The sequence below is a fragment of the Thamnophis elegans genome, chromosome 5 (genome assembly GCF_009769535.1).
Source record: "Thamnophis elegans isolate rThaEle1 chromosome 5, rThaEle1.pri, whole genome shotgun sequence".
NCBI lineage: Eukaryota > Metazoa > Chordata > Lepidosauria > Squamata > Colubridae > Thamnophis > Thamnophis elegans.
The window spans coordinates 41691495-41718124 of NC_045545.1; the positions used below are offsets into that span (position 1 = coordinate 41691495).

A 26630-nucleotide genomic window follows, 5' to 3' on the forward strand; every position below is an offset into this window, starting at 1 on the left:
TGTGCATCCCAGGCGACTTCACATGGCGGAAGTGAAGTTGGCGATTCTATCGTCGTTCTCTGAACCCCGTGGATACTTCTGCCAAGCCCCTGGTTTGGGTCGCTGATTGCAGTTTGAGCCCCTCTAGGGCTGTCCTGCGATTGCAGGAAAATCGCTGCGATACACCTTGGTGATGTGCCTTTCCGCTTGCATTGCTTGCAAATGGCGTTGCGGAAACGGCAGGATGATCGGACGTGATCTCCTCCACAGCTGACACAGGGCAAACTTTGGGAATTGAATTTCCACACCGGCTTTGTTCGGCTACTGCGCATGCGGTAGCTGTCTTCCTCCTCGCTCTCAGAGCTCTTGAGCTCTGTGGTCTCACTGTTGACGCGGGTACTTTTCTGTGCGTCCAGTGGCGCGCTGTGGCGCTGGATGGTCTCCATGGATTGGGTTGCTGATTCAGATGCTCTGGCTTCATCTAGTGTGATCTGTAGGGAGAGATTGGATCTGGCCAGAAGCCTTGTCTGCAGATTTAAATCTCGCACCCTCAATATTACATGATCAAGAATCAGATCGTCTAGTTCGCGGAACTCACAGTAGGCTGCGGCTTTTCGGAGAGCTGCCATGTATTCATTGATCGATTCACCCTCCTTCTGCTTCTGTATATTGAACTGGTACCAGTGAACGTATTTAGACGGCTTTGGCGCGTAGTGGGTCTTCAGCATTTGTTGTAGCACAGACCAGGATACGGCTTGCAGAGGGGTTGGTTCTGAAAGATTTTTCGCCATCTCGAATACTTCGCAGCTGCAGTAGCCTAAGAATAAATTCTTTTACCGAACTTCTGGAACACCTGTGAGGTTGTTTGCTTCCAGGAAGCACTTGAATCGCAGCATGTACGATTCCCAGTGTTCGGTAACTGGGTGGGGAGTGCATGGCCCTCCTGAGTCTCTCTGGGTGTTCAGCGATGGCTAGCTCAATGCCTCACTGAATGCTCCGGGCTGGATGTACTTGCAAGGATTCATTATTTTTGTTTGCAAGGCTTTGCTCTCTTTGTTTGCCTAATTGCCTTCCAATCCCACCTTCGGCGCCAGTGTTGGATCAGGTAAAGGAGGCACAAAAAAGCTAAGTGAAAACAGCTCTTTATTACAGGTCAAGTAAACATCCAGCTAGGGAACGGTCAGGCAGCATCCCCTTTTAAGGGGATCTGTCAGACCTCTCAGCCAATGAGACTCACCTTGGACCTTGGTGGAAACCTCTTGCAGCCAGTCAGCGGGGGGGGGGGGGATATCTAACAACTTCCCTGTTTAGCAGGGTATTTGGCCTCACCTTTATTATCTAATTAGTCCAATCATATGATGCATTTTTCATCAGCCAAATAGCTCACGATCACTGGCACATTTAAAATTATAGCCTTTATTAACCTTTTTATATATAGAGGAAACAGAAGCCAGGTGAGTTGCCAGATTCATTTAACATCATAAGCAAGCATGGTGTAGAGCTTGAGCTTATGCAATCTGAGGATTAGTTCATGCTCTACCACATTTAGAGCCTCAGTCAGAAAATGTGATCTAGCTTTATACTTCCATTGAATACACACACACACACACACACACACACACACACACGTATACGAATACATATACATATATGATGTCTCTCATACATACACTACTGACAGAGTGATCACTACACCTATCATTCTGTATATTCATCTTTCTGTTCTATCTTGTCTTTTATTTGCTATCCTCCTAGCTTCATATTGTCCACAAATTTTATAATTATATTTTCTAATCCTTCATCCAAATAATTTTTAAAAGTGTAGTTGAGCATAAATTCTAATAAGGAGCCTATGATATGGCATTTGATACTTTTAAGCAGCATTGTAACCATCTAATAGTACTACTGTCCAGCCTGTATTTAAAGATCTTATTTTCTTTTCTAGAATCCCCACCCTTCTGAAGTCAAGGTACACTGGGTCCATAACATTCCTAAACCAAGCACTATCAAAAAAGAATATCATGCTATTTTGGCATGACTTATTGTTGCTAAACCTATGTTGACTCGTGTCAAAACAAAGCATTTTCCCCCAAATACAAACTGACTGCTTAATAATCTGTTTGAGTTTTGCCTCAGCATCAAACTGTTCGGGCTGTAATGATTTTGTTTCTCTTTCTTAAAGAGAGAAACAAGATTTGCCCTTCTCTAATAGAGCAATTCTTGGCCCTCTCTTATATGACAACCTTTCAGAAACATGAAAGGTCCTATTATATTTCCCTCTTCTCAAGTCTAAACACATCCACTTTCTTCAGTCTCTCTTGGGTTTTAGTCTCCTGATCATCCTAGTTGCCCTTCCTTGAACCTGATCCGGTGTTTCTGATCTTTCGTAAAATATTGTGCATTTTAACAAAATAGTTTCTATCCAATGCAGAATATAATGGAAGCATCATTTCCTGTGATTTGGAAACTATACTGTTCATGAGCCAAAACACGTCTTTTTTGTATCTATCTCACGGTGCTGACTCATTTTTGGCTTGAGGTACACTACCATTCCAAAATCTTCACAATATGTTTTGGTACACTATATTATCACTAATCCCTCATCTATAACTATGCATTTTGTTTTTCTTAAATAAGTTTGTGTTGTCTAGTAAATTTCATTCTGTTATTTTCAATCCACTTTTCTAATGTAGCGAGATGATTTTGTAATTTGTCTTCTACAGTATTTGGTATCATTTGGTGTCATCTACAAATATAATACAAAAGGAGAAGAAGAATCCTGAAGGAAAAGAATCTTATGAAGTAACTGACAGAAATCTCAGTGCAAAGCTTCAATACATGCTAACACTGGGTAACTGACCATTTACAAAATAACCTTGCAGTACTTACAGTAAGTGAGGCTGTAACTCGAAAAGAGAAAAACTGCGCTGCATGCAAGGGGAAACACAGAAAAAATGCCCTTTCCAAGGCCCTTTCAGTGACAACAATAAAAAAATTCCACTCCCATAGAATTTATCATACACCCATTACGATGTTAATTGGCAAGACCCAGGAATCAATTAATTCACAAAAAAACAATTAAAAATTAAGACAAATTAGGATGTTTCAAGCAAAGCCAAATTCCATTAATTGATTTATCTTTTTCTATAGGGATATAAAGTATTAAAATACTTTCTAAAATTAAAAGCTAATCTTAAAATAATAATAATTACAACTCCCCCCCTTTTTAAAAAAATGCTTGTGTTGTTGAAAATCTGGTTGCCCTTGAGTGTCTTTGGTGAAGCACAGGAGGCCTGTCATCAGCAGGACTGGGCTGAAGACAGATAAAAAAGTATCGACCAGTCGGACACACAGCTTCTGCTTTATTGATCAGGCGGGAATTTAACTTGCTGTGCATATCCACAGTGTCAGCAAGGGCCACAGGCGAAATTAAAAGTACTTGGCTTGGAGATGTCGCCATGATATCAAGGGAGGGTGGGGGAGGTGGAATGGAAGGAGAGGGAAGAAAGGGAAGGATGAGCATTTTTAAAAAGCAGACGAGAAAAAAAATAAAAGAGAAATTGATGAGAAAACGGTTACTGGATGAAGGGAGATGGGGGGCCACCTGGGTTTAATTCTCATGAATGTAATGTTAGCTAATCACTGTCTCTCAATGCCTAGTTAGTTGTGAAGTTGCTTTTAAGATGAGATGATATATGTACCATGTATTTTAATGAGTTTTGTAGAAGAAGAAAATCTAAATATCTGTAATCTAACTCTTGCAAAACTCAGTAAAACCTAACTATTGCTTGCTTTGGAGGCCTCTGAACTACCTGGTTAGTTTACAACCTAGGAGATCAAGGCATGTGACAATAGAAGTTATATGTATTTTATGCACTTCATTTATCTTTTCAGAGAGTTGGTATAGTCTGAATATTTTTTGGAAGTTGGCCTGTCTGAAGGATTTTGAAATGTACAGTTCTCAGTAGGAACAGTTAATTATTGAATAATCCAGATAATTCTCTTACACTGCTTATAGGCTGCTTATAAGCTAAATCTTAATGATCAACATAGTTAAGGAGAGCAAAAATACTACATTTTTTTCCAAATTGGATGGATCTTATCCAGTTATGAGCCTGGTGGAATGCAATATGCCTGCTTTTCTTCTATCTGTTATGTTCTGGCAGTAGCAATGAAACAGGCTGCTGACCATATAATGCAAAAAGAAAGAAGGCAGGGGAATATTACATACTGGATATGGATCAAAAATTGAATCTTCTGAGCAAAATATGGAGAAATAACAAACATAACCCTACATTTATACATTAAAACACATTCCTAAGAGAGAGAAAAATATTTTGAATACGTAGGCACTTTCCCTTTCAAGAGGGAAATAATTAAAATTCTATTTTCTTTTAAAACATATTTTATGTAACTTGTACAGCATATGGATGTATTGTATTTACTGACTAAATGATTTATTGCGGCTATAGCTGCCTCTTTGCCAAGGAAATTTACAATATAATGCAACAACAAATAAAAGTGAGAGATGACAAAACAGCAGATGAGCAGATTCATTGGTAATCCTTCAAAAAATGATGACATAAAGATCTGGTTTAGCTTTCATTTCTTCTGCCTTGGCAAATGATATGTAGGAAGGGCAGCAGAGTGAAAAAATGTTTTATCCTCTTTCCTGATTCAGAAGTGTATTGGATAACTAGTTCCATTGGTGATCTAGACTTTTTTTAGATTACCCTATCTTCGTGAGTACAAACTATGAAATATAGTATTTTATTCTTAATGGAACCCATCTCAGATCCTGACTATCTTGCCAACCAATGCCAGGTGCTCATGTGCAAAGATACAAATGTAATATACAAATGTTTGTATTCTGCATATTAGAAGCTTGAGAGGCTATTTCCAATTAATTGTTTAGTTTAGGAGAGCCAATATCTGTGGCACAATGGTTGTTAGGAAAGAAGGCAAAAGACGACTTTAGGGATATTTCAAAACTAGGATCCTATTAATGGTTGTTGTTTTTTTCCAATCAAGATACTGAGTTTTTGGAGAGGGCATTTCTATTCCCAAATCACTTTGCCCTAGACCAGTAATTGCTTTATTCCCAAATCCTATTCCAGGCTTCTACGAGGCACAAGCTGCAACTTGGCATTCTGTGGGTTTGAGTAGAAGGGTGGGAAGGGAAAAGGCTGCATGCAAATTTCATTTCTGAGCCACTGGTGCTGTTTCAAGTGCCAGGAGCCTCGGAGCCCCTTCTCAGCATTACATATGTAACAGCCTCATTGAACTTGACATGTCAAATTCAGGCCATTTGTACAAAATCTCCCTTTAATAATACCGTTTCATTTCACTCAAATGAGACTTGAATGCATGTAAAATGGAAAAGGATATTTAAGCGCTAACATTAGGCAGATGTCTTGCCAGAGGCCGATTGAATATATGAGATTTTGAAGTGGTTAACACGATTTCGCTGCTCCCTCTTAGAATATGTCACCTGCTGGGCGATTTCACCCCCACCTTTTTTCCTTTTTAAGTGAAGGATATAAATTGAAAGAAAACAAAACTACAAACTTCAGCTTGGAGGCGATTAACTCCATCTATGCTGGTATGTTCTTTTAAAAAAAATAAACAAGCTTCCATCTTTTATATACAAGGCTGTTTAGGAATCTGTATGAAAGTACCAGCAAAATCTGGAGGCAAGGTAGGTGATAGAAATGTTATTAAGAAGGGTGAGATGAACTCTTTCAAAATCATATAATTCAACCTTGTCTACTGGCAAGATTTCTGCAGATTAAACCATTGCTAGTAAAAGACTATTGAAAAGAAAGCCTGGGTGTATAGGTAAAACTATTGCAATACTTAATTAATGAATTCAAGCTTCAATAGGCAATAGCACTCTTCTGTTCTATTTCTACACAATTTATTAGCCATCTCAACCCCTGAAGCAACTCTAAGCAGTATACAAAAGAATAAAGGTTAAAAATCAAAACATAAAAAGGAAATTTCTCTGAATATGTGAAAGAACAATAATATTGAATAAAAAATAGCTTCTTGCCTTCCTGGCATTGAGACAATTGGATGTTGTCTCTCATTTAACAAAATAACGTATTACAAAACTATTCCTGTACTTGAACATTGAATGGATCACTGCTAATTTAGCAGGTAAGTAAAAAAAAAAACAATCTACTTAACATCAAAGGAGTTGATACTACAAGCCAACATTAGCTGCAGCTGAATTTATTTTTCCCAAGTAAAGAAGATACTGCTATTTAAGTAGAGAAATCAATTGTCCTGGGATAGAGTCGAAGTAATGACCAATTTGAAAATAAAAGTGAGTTGACTGAAACAGAACAAACCCAGTTACAATCAGGGTCTCTTTAGGACACAATCATATTCTAAATGCCAAGGGATGATCTGAAGACATAACAGCACAGCCTCCTTACTGCCACTAAGTAGACAAGGGCCCAATCAGAACCTAGAAAACACCCAGAACCCTTGAGCTCAATGATGGAGGAAGATGCACAATATAAATAAAACAAGCAAATAAATATAATGTAAACTGAAGCAAAATTATAATCTCTGTAATGTTGAAAATTTCATTGAGAAACAGATAAAACACTGAATGCCAACAACAAGGATACATGGCTGTAACTCCAGTGCTTTATTGATGTAAATAAAGATTGTATGCTCAGGATTATTACCTTTAAATCTCTTTGGCTAGGTAAATGAACTTTCAGAAGCAATAAACTATGGCACAGCCAGTCCTTTCATGGACCTCAAGTCAAACGCTTGTGACCACATCCAAATTGCTCACAATTGCTATGATCACAGTGCCCAATGATGCTGAATGCATAATATGGGTTGGGACAACATTCTCTGATAGAATATTTCTCCTCCTCTTCTTCCTCCCACATATTAATCCAAGCAAAGCAAGAACCTCCCTGTTCCATATTACTAAATAGTAACTGCTGGCCATTTTGGTTACAACTAGATACAGTAGCGATGTTGTGTTGGACTAGGAGTAGGATGACATGGGTGCAAGTCCATTCTTAGCCATCAAAACTCCCTGGGTAACTGGGTCGGTCGTTCTCTACTTCAGTCCAACCTATTTCATAGGATTGTTGCTATGGGGAAAATGACAAAAAGAGGAGCAGTATATGCCACTTTTACCTCATGAACAAAAGGTAGATATTCATCCACTAAAGCAGTGGGTCTCAACCTTCCTAATGCTGTGACCCTTTAATACAGTTCCTCATGTGGTGACCCCCAAACATAAAAATATTTTATGTTTTCCGTATTTTTTCGAAAATATGTGTTTTCTGATGGTCTTAGGCGACCCTGTGAAAGGGTCGTTCGACCCCCAAAGGGGTCCTGACCCACAGGTTGAGAAGCATTGCACTAAAGAATTAAATGCATTTGTAAGTTTTATTTGCTTATTGGAGAGCTTTTCTTTTTTCTTTTTTTCCAATATGGGTTGCTTATATTCTTTTTTGTACATAGCTAAAGAGATTTAAAGGCTGGAAGGATAGTACCATCATCTTGATTATGAAAAACAACATTTTGTTCTTTTGCCAGCAGGATACATGCTACCCCTGGAAGGTTCAGGAATAGGAACATGTTCATCTGTCAGTGCAGAATCCCCCATTCCCAGGAATCCCAAAACACTCTGAAATTTAAAGCTGTTTGTTCCTATTGCCAGGTTAGGGCCGGGTCTGCCAGAAGGCCGATGATTAGCCCCTGGGGCCTGATTGATACATGAGGCCGAAGGCTATCTATTGCAGCAGGGTAGGAGTCATTACTTAATAATTAATAAAGGCTCTGCTATTGCTCTTCCACATGCATACAGCCAGAATAGTCAAGGGCTGGGAGTAAGCTTTCTCCCCCTTTTAACTGCCGTGGATATTTAAAGGAGTAATGCCATTCTTTTTCATTTGTCAGCTGGCCCACAATGGCTCTTGTCAGCCTTTATGATTTAGCGTTTCCTTTCCTTTCCCATTAAGTACTATTCCTCTCCGACCTCCCCCCCCCCCCCCCCCCCCCAGGTATCCAGCTACAGGCTGCTCTCAGCTCTCCTACAAGGCTTGCCTTGCTGTTTCCATAAGCTCTCTGAGGGCTAATTGCTTCTGTTCATTTACACCCATTCATTAATTTGCTGTGGCCCTTTATTAAGTCAGACAGACCCCCCAAACACACTATAAATTATATACACAAGGGAACAGAGTGTTGCATGACTTGTCCCCCACCCCACACTGTAAGAAATGGCAAGTTTGGGCTCAGTATCAGGGGGAAAAAACAGGCAACAGATGTGAAGCCAATGTAAATTTGCTTTTATGCCTGTACCCGTTAGGACATCTTGTTACTATGGGGTCCTTGGTGCTCTCTGAGCTTGAGGATTTTCTTGCAGACGTTTCACTCCAAACTAGGTAACATCATCAGTGCTGCAAAAAAACCTACCCAGCTCAGAGAACATCCAGGACCCTGCAGTTCAACCTTTAGCAGGAGTGGGTTCCTGCCAGTTCTAACCTCTTCTATAGAAGAGGTTCCACAAATCTACCATGCCGTTTAGAACCGGTTCCAGCTCCCTCCCCCCGCCTGTCCACACCACGCTTGCCCCACCCACCGCTCACTGATTGGCTGGCTCACCAATCGCCCCGCCCGCCTCTAAGAGTCCTATCTAAACCTTAGTCAAGTTTGAACACTCCTGGGGTTTTCTTTTCTAAAGGGTTAGGGGTGCAAGGGTCTTATAACTTGACAGCTTTAAGACTTGCACACTTCAATGCCAGAGTTCCTGAGCCAATATGACTGGAGGAGGAATTCTGGGAGTTGAAGTCCACAAGTCTTAAAGCTGTCAAGTTTGAACACCCCTGGGTTTCTTTTAAGGGTTAGGGGTGCAAGGGTCTTGTAACTTGACAGCTTTAAGACTTGCGTGCTTCAAATGCCAGAGTTTCTGAGCCAACATTTTGGTTGCTAAGCAAGAGCGTTGTTAAGTGAGTTTTACCACATTTTACAAGTTGGCCACGCCCACCCAGTCACATGACTGCCAAACCTCTCCCACTCGGTCACATGGCCAGCAAGCCACTCCTACGAAGCAGGCCACACCTACAGAAGAGGTTCTAAAAAAAATTTGAAACCCACCGCTGACCTTTAGCTACAAATATTCTCTTCAACTGACACCTTGTTTACCTTGAGAACAGACTTTGGACCAAGTTAAACTCCTTTTCCAAACTCCCCAATGTGATGGTCTTTTTCGGTATTGGGGCTTTTAAAACCTGAAGACTTGCTTACTACTCCCACCTCTCGGATTTCTTTCTTCACCTTTTAATCATGATAGAATTTATTAATAAATGAAATGAATACACTCTCTCTCCCAGGCTGCAATTTTACTGAGACAAGGACAGGAATCTGTTGCAGTGATTTCCCAAATAACTGCTAGCAGTTAAAATGCAATTAATTTTTTTAAAACAGGACTTTTGATATGATAGTGAAAGTAGAAGGCAACTAAAATCCTGCTTCAGAGCATAGAGTAACAAGAAGAGGGCCTCTAACTTTGTATCCAAATGCTTAATCTCTTCTCTACTTTCTTAGTTGTGAGACATCCAAGAAAATGATGCAGTTGTTTATAGGAGTCTATGAAAAAAGTTAACATTAATGTGTTTCTTTTTCTTACTTTATATTAGTTTTTATCTGCCTTCTTTGTGGTCTTTAATAAAAATTATATGTAAGTATGTGCCTAGCCCAAGAAAGGGAAAGCTGGAATGACATGAATTCCTGACCAAGGTTCACAGGAAATATTCCCAAAGACAGAATTTCTAATCTTTCAATGCTAATTCCAAAGCATAAACCAGGATGGAACTAATAAGAAGTCAAATATATCTTGAAAGCAGATCTACCATGGAGAGTTGATATACAATTCTCATCAGGCGGCTTGCTGTTAGTTGGCTGATGGAATATCTTACTTTGGTGGATCTTTGGGGCTGAAAAAGTAAGTTCATAAAAAAGAATATGCAAGTGATGTAATAAGAAAAAATATCTCTAACAAATGAAAGGGTTTTACGTTCTTTACCATGAGAGAATAGAATATGATGTGTGGCCTGATTGGCTATAAAAGGAAGACCTTCAGTTTAGTAGATCTAGGGCTAAAGCCCATATGATTCTGTGTGGACAGGACAGGTCAGGAGCAAAGTTGTTGTCCTTACCTGATATTCAGCTGTGTTAACTTCTCCAGCTCCTGCTCCATATGCTCCTGCAGCTCACCTGGGCGAAGCAAAACCTGACAAATAGGGCAGATAGGAGCCTGGCTGTCAAAGAGTGTTGCCTTCTTCTTGCCTGTAGGGAAACGGAGAACAGAGTTTCAAGCATCCAGAGTATTCACTTCCACTGCCTTGTATAATTGCAGGACACAAATATTTATTCACAAAGAAACTTCAGTGTTATTTATTAAGGAGCCAGAGTAGTATAGCTGCTACTTATTTTGCATACCAACCTTGTTTTTATTTCAGTAATGCCTTCTACCCTGCTTAGCTAAGATCAACGTGGAACTTCCTGCTTTCCCATTGGTTCTAACTTGCTGTTGTATCTAACCTGAACCCTGGGATTTAAGTTCAGACTAGTGTTTCTTTGAAGTCAAGGTAGGATTATTGACAAGAGATGATAAAGGAAAGATGGGCTAAAGAAAAGTTAAGCATTCCACTATGTAATCTATCTAATACCGTAAAAATAAAAAAGTTAAGTTCAAGAATAGTAACAAATTATTCTTTACATGTGTAGAAACTCATCTCTGGGGACAGAGCACCAAAACATATTGGAGTGGCAAAATGGCATAACCACCCAAAAACAGATTCCATGAACTGCAGGGTGTTATTTTATATACAAGAGTTTTCTAGCAGGAATATAATTCTGTTACAGCATGATGGGAAATATGTGGCTCCTGGCTGATTTCAAAAGCTCTCTATAAGTGATCAATTCCAACTCCCATAAGAGTTAACTGTTCCTTCTCTACTGCTCTATATCAGTTATTCTCAAATGGTCTATTACAATCTCCCCACATTCACCAAGTGCAACCTGCTCACTTATATTCTCACATTCATCTCACTTCCAGTTAGTTGGGACAAAGCTTACTCATTGCCTCACTGCAAGACAGCTGGCCAAATGCTCACTTCAGCCACCAATGAACTACTGATGAAGAGCTTGGAGGTTGGCTAATGCCAGTTATAATCTACACTGGAAAAAGATACATTGGGTTAAATATTAAAGGAGCTATGGGTGTAGTAGATCCCTCTCATGCACATGAAATAAGTTTTGTCTGAAGGCAAGATCCCATCATGCTTTATTCAGAGAAAAGTTTGCAGTAAAAAAGCCTCCTATTTGCAGTTCAGTCCTGAAGCAAGGTGTGACAGTTGTAAATTTGATCAAATAACATTTTTCAGCACATGCCTTTTCAACATGCCAAGAAGAAATAAGCAGTGTATACTGAAGTCTGCTTCTTAAGCAGTAAATAAATATTTGAGTTTTTTTAAAAAATATTTTCTTCTTAATTGTGTTCTGATGGTCTTAAAAATAACTTGAAGGGAGGGGTATCTTTTACTAATGTGAGTGATCCCCTGCTTTTCCTCAATGTTTATCCAGTGGTTTATGACTGCAGAAAACGGTCCAAAGCAAAGAAGATGTCAAAGAAAATGTATGCTTATATAAGAGAGAATGAAAAATGTCATAAGAAAAGCAAGTATTCATGTAATTTATTTGCCACCTCAATTAAATTTGTATCCATATCCACTTTTGGCTATGGTTCTTTCTATTGCTTGCTTCATCTGTACAGGAATATGACCTTTGAAACAAAACACAATTGCTCACCTTAGCTTTACAGGAATACTAAATATATACCATTATGCATATTCATGCAATGCAAAAAAAAATATGCATACGACTTTGCTGTAAGTAGAAAGTTAATTTTGTCCAAAATAGCTTTGAAAGTGACAATGTCTAATAACAGTATATTTTACTCAGCAGCAATAATCTAAACTTTCAACCCATAAACCCCATTGATCACTCTAGTTGAAACCAACCTTAAAAAAAAGATTAATGTTCTCTATCCTGTTGAATTGAATGTGAAAATTAAGTCATATAGTTTGAATTAAGGCACCTCATTCCAGTTCACTGTGGAGAGGAACAGTAAGAAGCAGAGCTGAGGACTTAAGATGTCCAATTTCTTTTCTGGAAGCTTCTTGAATTCTATGAAAGGTTTGAAGTGATTAATAAAATATACATGATGTTTAGAAAAAAAAATACTACTCATACTTGTACTGCTCAAACACTCAAGCATATGTAATTTATATATTCTTGCTATCCTAATCTAAAGGTAGTCCTTGACTTATGACTGGTCATTTAGCAATCATCTGAAGTTACAGTGCAGTTACTTGGAGAGTACTTACAATCCAGATTATATGTTCTGATAATTGCTCCCCCTGCGGCCATGATATTTCAATTAGGGTGTTTGCAACCAGGCTTCATTTACAATTGTTTGCAATACCCCATTTTATAATAATAAAATATTAGAATATTCATGATTGGGAGAGACATGGTAACAAGGTTAGCCACTGAATAGGTATAGCAACTAAGTCAGGCAATAGGAGCTTAAACAGATCTGAGTCTGTGATGAGAATCAAAACTGAAACTACTCTGTCTGCTTTGAACTCTGAAATGACACTAACTGTTCTCTTCTGCTTGTGTTTTGCTTGTAACTTCTACCACGTTGAAAGAATCTACTATTGGTATTATACGTTTATTCATTTGTTATTATATATATAAAGAAGTTAATGAATCCAGCTGAATCAGTTATCTGTTGTGTGCTTTCTACATTTGATTTTTCTGTAACATTGGTTTGCTTAACAACTGAGGATTTGCTTAACTGCAGTGATTCACTTAACAACTGGCGCAAAAAAGGTTGTAAAATCAGGTTAGTCATGTGACTTACTCCTTTTATGACTTTCATAAATTATGGCCATGATGGGCAGACTCCATTAAGATCGAGGATTATCAGTATGTGATGAATTGCTGCTAGATATTTACCTTGATTGTATGTTTCTTCTGAGAAAAACATTAACCAATAAAACTGATAAAACAAAAAATGCAATTCAAGGTGCTGGTTGTCACCTTTAAATTCCTTTATGGTTCAGGATCAAGTTACCTGAAGGACTGACCCTCTTTTCCCAAGAGTCTCTACCCACCTGGTTCAATCTAGCTGACTGAAGTAGTCTTTCCCCAAGGGAGAAAATGTTGGCACAAATACTTTGCTTGGGTATACCCAAGGGGTGCAAAGAGAAGTGTTGTAAAGAAAGAACAGCTGTTGTTAATATCCTTTAACATGAACAACAGGAAAGTAAATCTGGAAATAAGCTGCCTTTTGCTAGTAATTATCTAATTAGGATGTCATACCTACCTCCATGCATATTGTACATTTTAAATTCAAGACCCCCTGCTTTAGGTTTCTCCCTTTACTGTCAACCTATCCGCTATCTTTTCCTTTAATATTGATGAGAGGATCTACGATTGTTCTTTCCCTGCTCCATAGCTCCAAAGGGGATGGGAATACTGAGTTCTAGGAAGAAGCAGGAAGATATCTTAGATCAGGATGAAAGCCCCATCCCACAATTTTCCTTTTGAAATTCAAGCACCATTCTTTTTCCAAAGCAATGGGGGAGGAGACAAAAGAGAGTTCCCTAAAGTCAGATCCCCCCTCATATACACCTGCTTTTTACTCCTGGCCAGTATGCAAGAAACCTGAGGAAGGTAAGTAGCCTGTTTTCATTGCTCTCTGTGACTCTCTCAGACCCTTCAGAGTGTTGTTGCTTTTCAATCACAGCCAGAGCAAAACAATCCTCCCACTTTGACTGGAAGGTGAACAGCCCCAACTTCCTCTTGGAGCGTTTCCACTTTTGTGTGGTCAACGTCCAAAATAACCTAAGAAAGTCCCCCACTGCTACTATATATAACCATACTCCCCATTTGTGTAACAATACTGGTGTCTGAGCTCTCCCTCCTAAAACAAACACACAGCCTTTGAGCAAACGGGAAATCCTGCTGGATCCCTGCTGCAGTCTGGATGCCTGGACAGATAAACATGCAGAGCGATTTTACTGTCTCCTTCCCACAGCACTGCTAGGAAAGCTTCTCTGGGTTGCGTTGCTATCCATCACCACTAGATGTGATCTTGAGCTGCCACAGCCCACATGAATAACTCAATTCTGTTTGGTGGCTTCGTTTAGTTTCTGCTCCATCTTCTTCTAGTGAAAAATCTTGTTTTTCCAGCTTTGACTCTTTTAAAGTGAATGTGTATCCTAAGAAGGGCAATTTGCCATTGAAACATACATATGTACGTGTACACCCAGACTTAAAAGTAGAACAAACCCCATGCAAGTCAAATATTTACAGTTTGTTACCAAACTACACATTTACTTTTAACTTGCAGACAGCAGGGGGCACTATTAAAACAAAGCTAGTTGCAATTAGTGAAGGCTTAACTGAAACAGTAACCCATTAAAATGCCTGTCATTTGCCAATCTTAGATCTAAATAGACTTTAAGATCATTTAATTTATGTGACACAGAGAGAAAAAGACAGCGGTTCACTCAGTGGAGGAAACAAGATCCATTTCAATATTATACCCCTAACGCCATAGTACTAAAAATCATCCTGATCCAAAATGTAATCAGCTCTGCATCAAGACACCTCACAAAGAAGCCACTGGGAGTACTTTTCCACATCTTCCCAAATTATGTCTGCTAAGGGCTCTGGTGAAAATCAGAAAAAGCAGCTGAGAATATGATGCCCGGCAACTAGCCCCACTGCCTGATCTGTGCCAAGTCTGTGTCTACCACCTCACCGTGAGCTCCCACACCGCTCCATCTTAGCCAAGGCTGCATCCTCCAAACAGCCCCTTTCAAGTTTTGTTTTTTGGGCAGCTGTGTTTGTGTTTGCTTGGCCTCTGTGCCTGCCCTTCCCTTCTCTCTGGCCCCTTGTAACTCAGCAGGGTTTGTCTTCAGTGTTTACCCTCCTTGGCACTGCTGTCTGTCCCCTGCAGTCTTGGCTTGCTAATGCTGCAGAGATGAAAAGGGCCATCCACATCCCTCTCTTGTGCGTGCAGACTTCCCTGGGCTCTAAAGAAACATTTCCGTCTAAGGGTTTGAAACTAAATATTTCCTGTTCAGAAAGGGCCAGGGGTGGGGTGGGGAGAGAAAACATTGACACAGACATCACAAAATCAGTCCTGTGAAATGAAATATCTTCACACATCAGCCCTGGGTAGATCTGTACAACAGGAAAACACACCTAGTATTCTCTCCTCTTAGCCTGTGAACTCAACAGTTTTGTCACCTCCCCAGGAATTACCTCTGGGCATGTTCACACATTTAGGTTGAATAAGGATAGTTGTAAGGTTGTAACCTGATTCAATGGTCTTTCTGTCCTTTTTACTTCGGCTGCCAACCAAAAATCTGGAGATTCCAAAATTCCCCTCACAATAAAATTGTTCCTTGGGAAAGGATAAAAGGAGATATTCTAGCAATGCCCTGTGGCAGTATATGCCAAAAGAATTTGAGTGGTCACAACTACTTTTTTATTTCTATTGTGGGATATGATTTCTGAGAATTTGACATGCAAATGTACTGCAAAAAAAAGGGTAAAGGGCACCTGAGGCTTATCCATTTTCAAATTAAACTCAGCATTGAAAGAGGGATGAGCAGCACCCCCCTCCCCCCCCAAAAGAGACTCATTTCTGAATTCACTGAAGAGTCAGTTTTCCAGTGTGGAGTAAATTCTCAGCAATGAAGAGTTTGAATAGAAGTATGCTATTTAAAGGCAATGTGTAGCACTAGGCTTAGAACAAATGTGTACTAAAACGGCACTCTTATTTCATGCACATACATAATCAACTTAGACACCACACTATAATGCAAACATTGTACAAAACTCTCTTATTATGATGTCTTGTTCTCGCATAACAATGTTATAATGTGGATTTAATGCAATGTGTTGTTCATTTAGTGTGATATATTCATTAAAGTTTGTTAATCATGTGGATTTTTCTTTGGGAATTAAACCAAAGAAGTAACTACATTATTAATTAACATTATGATTGTGAGTAAGGATGTTGTAAAACTTCTTGTCTGTCTGTCTGTCTGTCTGTCTGTCTGTCTAGGGTATGTGTGTGTGTAGCCCTTTCATATATAGTTTTCTTGTATTACTTTTAAATTATTTTCTTTTTTCTATTAGGTTATGTTTCATTACTATTCTCTTTGTTCTGTTTTATTAAATAATGGGGAAAAACACTAAAAAACACTAAAAACACGTCTCTCTTTTTAAGATGCAAATATTTACCGGGGCGCTTTCCACTTTCTGCCACATCAAGATCTATGAAGGAACACTGCAATTTTCATGTTTAAGGAAATAATCTGTCATGTTCAGATACAGATGAAAAGGCAGGGCTTCAGGACAAGGGCACTATGCTTCATGATTTAAAAAAAAAACAATTTGTAGGTGCTTTGCATCAAAGCGATCTGATCACCAATGTTTTGTAATATACCCTTAATTTTAAGAAACTGTGGCTGCATTCTAGTCAAGCAGTAAAGCAAATCAATTTAACTCCCAGGTTCACATTTCATAAGTGCCTGTCAGACCTACTAAACCCAATCAAATAATTTACCCTGAATCACCCCGTATAAATGTGTTTCCTACACTCAACTCAGACCTGTTGCTTGAAGTGCAGCTCAGGAGACCGGAAGCAGAAAAAGAACCAAAATGCTGACAAAGCCTCGGGGTCTGTAGTCAAATTCCTCAAGTTTTTATGGAGGTTATTTCTCCTGCTGATGATAGACCCCCCCTGTTGTTTTTTTCTATATTGATAGCAGAATGATGGGATTATTCGGACTCCTAGACTTCATAAGTAAGCCTAGCCAAGTTCTGATTAGGCCAGAGACTGAAGAAAAAACGGGTAACAAAATGCTTGGTTGCCTCAACAATGTTCTCTGAACTCTTTTATAGCATATGATAATTCTGTTTGCCATGTCACATCCAAAAGCATAATGCCATGGCTAGATCTCACAATAAAGATAATTGCGTTCCAATGAAGAAAAATGCTTCATCCCAAAGAGCTCAGGAAGCGAAAGAGAGATGGTCAATTTTCACTGACTTAAAAGCTGGGTATGCTAGATCACTCATCAAAACAATGACAAGTTAATTATTATCTCATATAATTTAATCAGTTTACATGTAGACACATAAAGTTAAAAAGTATCACAGAAGCTACCTAGCTAAATTCTCCTTTGTAAGGTAAAATAGTATAGGTGTTAAAACCTGTTTCCTCTTTTTTTCAGACTCAGACTCATGATACATCCTGATGAATGGTCCACTGACAAATGCAATATCATGAAAGATTTTTACAATGCTAAATAACATAAAGAAGAGCCCCCAAAGAGATTTCAATAATCTCAAGGTCTGATGAGCTGTACTTCCTCAACCCTCAACTCCTTACAGGATTAATGCAGTACTGTAAAAGATCCCAGCTGGTTGCTTCAAGATTCACTTTGGAATAATCTAGTCAACTCTACAACAGGAAAACAATACATAAGAAAAAAGTAACAGGAATCCTTGTTGGGTTAGCTATTCCCATACTATTTTACCATTTTCATCATACATATATGCGATTTAAATGAAATATTCAAACACAAGGTGAAAGGTCACAAAAAATCTTTTATAATTATCCTTTAATATTTAGATGTTGGCATGCTGTATCACAAAGTATATCTAAATGTTTATAGAAAAAATGCCTGCAGGCCATAAAAATCCCTGGTGCTTCTATTACCAAGTCTTAGAGAGGCTCCTTTTCCTACTTTTTGTGATAGCCTGCTTAACTTCTAGGCAAAGCAATATGATATGGTTTTAATTCATAGGAATCAGACAGTGAAATTTATGGCATCTATTGAGATACTTTTTTTCCCCGCTCTACATTTTAATGTTAAGACTGGGCTATAATACAACCAGTGTGTGGCATTGAGTTCAGCTGGTACATTAAAAATAACGTCAGACATGATTTTAATACAGTTTGTTTCAAGAAAATTATAGTCAGTGAGCTCTCCCTAACAGAAGAACAAAAGAAAGGTGGAGCCATGTTAAGATGAGGAGAAAAATATTTAAGGTTAAAAATGGGCAAAGTGGTTTATTCCACAGCAAGAAGAGGAGGGGTGATGGGTAGTGCTTGGTGAGAGAAACACATTCAGCAGCACTTGGTCTTCCAGCCTGTCACACCACCTCCACTGCTGAGATCTACATTTTCACTGTTGGGCTCGTTTACAGTGGTCTTTCAAAGAATGTCTTCTGCTAACGTGAGGAATGCTTTCTCAATGTTTATATTTGCCTTTGCACTAGTTTCGAAAAACCTAATACCATGCTCCCTTGCAATCTGTTCACCTTTTGCTTTACGTACCACTCTTTTGTCATCCATATCACATTTATTTTCTAAAAGCATTATTTTATTACCTAAAAGCTCATCTATGTTTCTAAGCCATTTGCTGATGTTTTCAAAGCTTTTGGCACTGGTGATATCATACACTAGCATGATTCCCATGGCACCTCTATAGTAGGAGGTGGTAATGGTATGGAATCGCTCTTGTCCTCCTGTATCCTATATCTGTAGCTTTATCTTCTTTCCTTGCAATTCAACTGTTTTGATCTTGAAATCTATCCCGATGGTGGAGATGAACGTAGTGTTAAAAGCATCATCGGAGAACCGGAAAAGCACGCAGGTCTTGCTAACACCCGAGTCGCAGATCAGCAGCAGCTTGAAGAACAGGTCGTAGGTTTTCTTCGTCATGCCCCCCCCCCGCGCCGTGCGCCACTTCCTCGCCAGGCTCTGCTTAACTTCCACATTGAGATACTTCTTGATTTCCCTCTTAATTCACAGATATTTCCAGAAAGATTAGCCTGATATAAACTATTATCAGAAGCTGAGTAGTATCTTTTTAGTTTCAGGAACCACATATATCAGATTGCACTGAGAAAATATCTATAATTTTTAGACAGTGTTAGACAGTTGAGCTAAACACTTTAAGAAACATAGCTATCATGTTCTTTTTGACAACTTCAGGAACTAATTTATTGACTTGTAGTCATGTAGTCATGTCAAAGCATAAGCTAAAATAAAATATTAAGAAATGGAAAGAGAATTTCACACCAGGAAGCCGTTTCAGTGGCATACCCCTGTCTTTCATAACCTACAGTTACCCCTTACATCAGAGATGGTTCAGCCAGTTCAGACTGGTGCACCTGAAACGGTAGCGAAAATCATGGGTGGGCCTGCCCCACCTCAGCTCTATGCCATCCTATTTAGGTTTGTTTTCAAGGACAGGCACACACGCGGAAGTCATGCATGTGAGCAAAGCGGATGTGTGAAAGACCGGCACATGCAGGGAAGGGGTACATGCGAGTGGATGCATGCAGGGCAACCCAGTGGTAACAAAATGTGAAACCCACCACTGCCTTACATATATTTAAGACAAATAATGAAAAAAAACAAATCTCTGGATTATGATACATGCATTCCTGGCATCTAATGAATTCAACTGGAGAGAGATGAGCTTTGCTTCGGGGGGATCAACTCCATGGCCTCCACCAACCCTATATTCCATCTCAAGAAAACTGGAAACTGAGTCCCTTGCTCCCAATTCTGAGCCCACAGCTGCCCATCCTCAGTGAGAGCAAGATGGATTGAGCTGGGCAATAATTTAAGAAACTGAGCGAGTCTGTACATCCAATCACTTAACAAATCAGGAGAAAGGGAGAGAGGAGGAAGGGGGGAAGGGAAAAGAAGTGAAAAGGCCGTGCAGGGAAATGCATCACAATTACTGTCTAGTCTCTAATGAGGGGCCTGTCAGGAGGCTGTCATCCTGCGGAAAGCCACCTACTCAGAGAGATTCAATAAAAAAGTAGCAGAGAGATAAAAAAGAGATATATTTCAACCCCTGCTAATATTCTTTTCATTTGTCCCAGCACAAAATAAGATACTGCACTTAACCAGCTCGGTTAAAATGAAAGGGGGAGGGGGGCTGCGTTGATCAATACTGCTAAAAGCTGGGCGACACAGTGATGGAGTGCAATTTTTTTGTCTGTGCTAAAGCCTAGTAGAGGCCCAGGCTGTGTAATTTATGATTCACACGCACGCCAGCTAACTAGAGGCTGACAAGACAATGAATTCTCGATGAGAAGAAGGAAAGGAAGAAGACATTGTAGCATAGATGCGAAAGAAAAAACGGTAGACACCATTTGCATCTTTCATTTGTTTCTAAGTTTGCCTGGCCTATCAAGTGTGAAGGAAATTGGTATCCACCCAGAATCTCAGTAGAATAGGAATGAACAAATAGCAAACCTAAACTGTGGGACAAACATCCTGTACTGTTTCTTCATATTTCTGCTCCCAGATAATTGATATGTGTTACTTCATTATCTATACGAAATGGGAGCTTTGAGGAAGACTGAGTACACTAATCTTAACTTTTAAATGGTTGGAACTGGTTTGAGTCTTGTCATATCTATCTTCCAGGAAAAAGCTGATTGTGTTATGGTAGATGACAGTTTACAACCTTTAGATACATGCCCCCCTTTATATCCATCCTGACACATACTGCACAAGATAGTTTAAAAATTCCAAGTAATGTCAAATGCTTCTAGATGGAAAATAAGCAATAGCTTCCTCCCCACCCACCCCCAACACTTTCCTGCTCTCTCTCTGATTGGATAAATATAATTCTAGATCTGGGAAGATCGTCCTTGTAGGGGCTCTTCCAGTTTCCAGCACTCCCGAGTGTGCATGCCAGGGAGCTGTTCTTCCAGTTTTCCAGGGCTCCCTCCTTCCCGTATGTGTGTGTGTGCTCACATTTTGGCACTTGGTGCCGAAAAGGTTCACCAACACTGGCCAAGTCCAAACCTTCTTGAATTCCTTTAACCTCTATCTAACACCTTGGTAGTGCTAATGTTAGTTGACTAGAATCTTGTGCATAGGTATGATTAGTATTACATCAGTTTAATTGGAACTTCATGTATGATCCTGATCTTTTGTGCCTGACAAAATCACACTGACATCACACTCAAAAAAGACTTTAAAAAAACTTAAAAGAAAACAAAAAACCATAATACATCTTCTCCACCATCCAGCAACCCAGATGAGAATGGATTAACACTGATGAACAATCAAGCAAAAAACAATTACCTAATCAAGGAAATACCAACAAGAAAACCATACCCACACCAACACTGGCAGAAGAAAGAGGATATGGGTACTGTAGATGGGGTTCTACTGATAGTTGGTGTGTGATAACAGACAAATTGCTTCCAATTTTCATTCCTCAAATAAATGTACAAAAGGAGTCCCTGTGGATTTTATTCCACTAGTCTTTGCCAACTATAGGACAGGCAGAATGCTCAACTCGGGTGGGGGGAGACTTTGAATGCTGTTTTTTCATCAGTCATTCAACAGTGAGAGGTAGCATTTACACACCTTATCTTAAGCACAAACAGAAAGAATGAGGCAGACCTTCTGCCGAATATTTTCTCAGTTGTAAAAAGTTTCCAAACAAATGTTCATGGAAATGCATAGCTAATTTGGGATATTTCATGAAAACCACAAGGGAAAGGAAGAGGTTATAGATCTGAATTTGTGCAAATATTATGAATAGAATGTGATGCTTCAAGAAAAGTCAGTCAGTCTCCATTATGTGATTCCCATCCTTATTTCTATTCTTCTATTAGCAGAGATGCATTACAGGCTTTTGTGATAGGTATTTTTGTATTTGCAATATCTAAGTATTCGAGCAGTTTTTCATGTGCAATGTTTATGGAGACAACAATGATATGAGAAAGAAGTGCCTTGAATTTTAGTTCTGCTATTGCACTTGTAGGACATATGGAAGCCAACTTTCATCTTTCAAAAAGACCAAAGCAGTTCACTTTGTTCCACCAATACATCATTATAGGCAGATGCTGCCCTTGACTTGTATGCCAGTCAGCTAGTTTGGAATATACTGAGAGCTCTATAATTTGAAGCAACAATGGGGCAAAATCCACAATAGGCTCTTCTCCATTCCTTCACTACATTCCACTCCCACCTCCCACGAGCTTAGTGTGACAAGAAAGAGGAGAAAGCACACATACTGAAAACATAGATATTGAACTGTCAAAACTATTTCCTACAAGAAAATAGATTCATCAGCTTGCAGCAGGCAGGGTCAATGCCACATATCCCTCTGTCGTCGGCATCCGCTCATGTCGGCGCATACCCAATGCTTCTTCGCAGTGCCGGCACTTTAGCTTGTAGCTCAGGGCCCCTAAGTGACTTTGAGAAATGGGTAATCGATTATAATTCCAGAGGCCTCTCTGTAGATTTATCCAGAGAATGTAGAAAATGCACAGCTTAAGAGAAGATAGGTCCTTCTGGCCGACACATCAATTGCCCACACACTCTCCTGCTTGGAAAATCGCATCCTGAGCACAACTCTGTTTAATCCATCAGTACACAATCAATGCACTCTGTAATCAACTCTTGATCACTTAATTTTACACATGTTGGCTGAATCCCTTTGTTTAATCACAAGATCAGGCTACATTGCCACACTGCTTCCTTTCGCCAAACATAACTAAAGGCCTTTATTTCACCTTGAGCAACTGCTCAGTGCATCCAGAGAGCTCTCAATCATGATGGATGGATGGATGGACAGACAGACGGAAGGGAGGGAGGGAGGGAGGGAGGGAGGGAGGGAGGGAGGAAGGAAGGAAGGAAGTTTAAGCAAAGCTCCAGAGAATTATGGAGAGTGCATATTATTGTCCACTGTCAATTTATTCTTTCAGCAATAAAGATGGACACTGGTTATATTGACAATGCTTGGCCCAAGGTCACCTAGTGATTTAAATTTCCATCTCACTTTTGCTTTGGCATTCACACAATTTGAGCCTACTGATCGTTCATCTGCTTTACACTGAATACTTGCACATTTCAAAATTATCCAGAAAGTCTTATTTTATCAATATCACACTGTATTGTGGAAAATGAAAGGTTAATGTATTGTGACTATTCAAAATGTGTGCACACACTTTGTGTATGGGCAGACCTGGGCATTTTACAGCTCTGGGACCACATCCAGCCCTTTGGCTATTCCTGCCCACATGAAGTCAATCGGAAATTAGAAATCAGATGTAAATAAATGCATGCCATGCATGCAATACAACTACATTGCTTTTATTTAGAAGGCAACTATTTTTTTCAATTTACATATTGAAAAATGCATGCGTACCTACACACCTTCAAAGCTCTATTGATTCAGCCCTCTACAACAGTTGCTTGGAAAAATTAATTGCCCACCCTGGGTATACATTATCTTCAACTAGCCTGTTGACATTGAGTATCTCTCTACATACATAAGCACAGGCATGGAGTGCTAATAACACATGCATAACCATTCTTTGTATAATTCTTGTTTTGATATTTTATTAATTTCATGAAACATTATTGGAAGTGTTTTACTCAAAGAAGCAGAAAATGAACACTTAGAAGCCAATGAAGCTTGGAAATAGCCTTCCACAAACCAATACCATAACTTGGAACATATTCATACAGAATATACTTTTAGGTTTGGATTTGGTCCTGATTGCTTTCATGATATTATGTATTTTGGGAAGCTGAAATGATTCCTTTAGGTTCTACTTTATGAAAGTATTAAAAATCCAGGGGAAAAAAGTTTTCCTTGCATTACAACAGTTTTGAAATCTCCTATTGCAATTCTGCAGCCTTTGTGAATGGTCCACATTGCCAGGAGGAAGGATTCTTGTCTCATTCTGCTTCCCAATTTTGGCGCTCAAGTCAGCTGCACAGAATTACAATGCTCTGGCTGCACTGGCTCTACCCCCCCTCCCCCCCCAAAGTTCTGTGTTGTGTTCCTGAGCTTGTCTTTTCATGTATACGCTGCTTAGAATTTACCAGCCTTTGCTTGTCCCATCAGTCACTAATTCAGCCATCAAAACAACATATAACTACAGTTAGGACTACAGAGAATACTACCTGACTGCAAAATTATTGGCATGCTATCATGTCACCATCATAAATCACAGAGGCTGCTTAATATAATAGACAACAGGTGCAGTAAGCAGAGGAAAATTTGGGGGTACGGGGTGGGGGTTCAATGGCTTCATTTATATTTTGGACAATCTACTTTCCTGATAGCTTTCCTTCATTGCAGTTTTTCAGATTTGTTTTGGTAAACCACTAGAGAAAAGCCAGTTATTAAGTACAGGAGAGGAAAAAAAGAATTGGAAAAAATGTGTGTGGTAGGTTTGATAACATGTTGTTCTGTTTTGTTCCACTATTATTAATAATAGGTCAGGTATACTACATCATCACATACATTTTACTCTTATGGTGGCCAGTGGTATACTAACCATTAAGCAGACTAAGCACGTGCTTAGGGCCCCAAGCCCAAAGGGGACATCACAAAGTTGAGGAAAACAACAACAACAACAACAACAGAACTAAGTTAGGTACAATTAAAGTTTTGATTATTAGGGGGGAAATGTTATGATACAGGATATAGCCAAATAAAGGAGGGATAAGAATAACAACGTATATATAGATGTGGGTATAACATAAGGAAACTGGATGTAAAGTTTAAACAGTGATTTGGAAAGGAGGATTAGAAAACTTTGTTATTAAATATTATGGATGTTTAGCTAGAATAGGACATAAGGATTTAGTGTTAGTGGAGGATTTTAAAAATAGTAATTGAAAGGCCAGTATGTGGTTATGTATTAAATTTTATGATGGACGCTTAAACAATGATAGTCAAATGGAAATGGAAATATAATGATGGTGACATGTATAAATATTTGAGTTAAAATACTTAAGTTAATATGAATTATGTTTGTGGATTGTGGAAGAGATCCACGAAAGACTTTTTGTAACCAACTGATACACTTTCTATAGCATGTAAAGAAGGATGCTGTATTTGTTTTAAATTAAAAAAAAAGATTAAAAAAAAGATTTGTCAGTGCTTAGGGCACCAGTGAGCCTTAATCCTCCACTGATGGTGGCCAGCTGGAGATGTGGAAGTTGAACAACTATTGTGTAAAACACTCCATGCTGATATTGGCAGAGAACTGAAAATACTGACAAATAGACTATTGGTTTCAAAGTGGTTTGTAAAGGACTGGGAGAGTTTTTCACAATGTAAACTATGTTAAGATAGGTGGACTTCAATTCTCAGACTGAGCTGGCTCAGACTGAAACACACTGGTCTGGGAAGTAAAAATGCCAGTAGTTTGAAAGCTCTGAAATATACTGTAACACTTAAAGTGCATTTTTAAGTGTTACAGTACACTTCAGAGCACTTTCTAGAGATCTAGAGAAAAAAACACAGACAGAGCTATGATAGATAGAAATAAAACTGATACATAATCATTCTCTCACTTAAGTTTCCAGAAACTACTTAATCACTTATTTTAGCTACTTGTGTTCTTTGATCCTGTCATTCTCTTCCAATGAATATTTTTTTGAAACAAAACACTGGAAATTTGCTCTTCACCACTGATATTACTCAACTATTTCCATAACACACACAGCATATCAGACACACTGGATTTCCTCCGTAGTCATTGTAGTATAATGTAGGTTATTTCTCTCTTTCACACACATAGGCATCTATTATAATGAAGATTGTTTTTCTAAGTAACACTTACCGTAATTATGTGCTGATCATACTGCAGCAATAAAAGCAATAATAAGGAAAAATGCATTTCTAGGTAGACACCCATTTTAAAGATGATGGCATATAATTTTATTAGCATCTATTTACAAATAGGCATGATAGAATCTTTTTGAAAAGAAATGCCATGCAGACATGCAAATACACTACTTGTGATAGTAAACAAAAAAAATCTTAGATGCAAAAGAGTGTTTTGAAAAAGGCAGATGTTTAAAGAAGATGCTGGTGGCTCCCTATAGGAAGAGGTCTTCAAAGAGCCCCTGGCGTTACATACTTCTCAGCGGGGAAGGAGAGCTTGCACAAGATGAAACACAAATAAATGATTGCCAGTACAAAAAGATACACACTGAAAACCTGAAAGCTCACATTGGCCAGCTGTGCTTTCACTGGCACCTGGACATAAACAAGACATAACATTAACTCAGCTTGGATATTGTGAAATTAGGTACATATTTGAAGAATGCCTAACTAGACTTAAATTGGAATAGTCATCCTCTGAATCACTGTATCATATCCCCTCAAAGGTTTGTTAATAGAAAGCCACCCTTTCTCCATTTACCTCGAAAAATATTTCTTTCATGTGTTTAAATGGGCAGAGGAAAAGAGGAAAAGCAGGGGAAAAGCTTGCTTCATTTCTCTTTGGCACTGTATTTTTGCTACAACCAGTCTTGGTTTCTACCATGGATGTTATTTATCAGACAGAAACATAAATGAAAGTCCAGATAAGATTGACCAGTATGTTAAAAAAAAGTGTGGTGCATCTTAAATCCCATTAGCTGTAGTCAAAGCTTGTTCGGAATTTGCTTAATTTTCCTATTGAACCAAGGTGATGTCTGGGTAACACTTTTTCCAACTAACCAATTT

The 26630-nt window shown here is 38.9% G+C and overlaps 1 protein-coding gene and 1 pseudogene across 5 annotated transcripts in view; both read right to left on the bottom strand.

Moving 5' to 3' along the window:
* The window catches only part of RNF220 (ring finger protein 220), a 402605-nt gene that overhangs the window by 141563 nt on the left and 234412 nt on the right, over window positions 1-26630 (bottom strand). For 3 of the 5 annotated variants that reach the window (XM_032218004.1, XM_032218003.1, XM_032218002.1), the window contains one exon: window positions 10173-10302. In XM_032218004.1, the coding sequence (XP_032073895.1) occupies window positions 10173-10302 (130 nt within the window). Of the gene's footprint in view, window positions 1-10172; window positions 10303-14854; window positions 14922-25740; window positions 26026-26630 lie in introns of those variants that run through there. The other 2 variants (XM_032218006.1, XM_032218005.1) reach the window with 2 other exon arrangements.
* On the bottom strand, window positions 18009-18838 carry LOC116509080 (annotated as a pseudogene).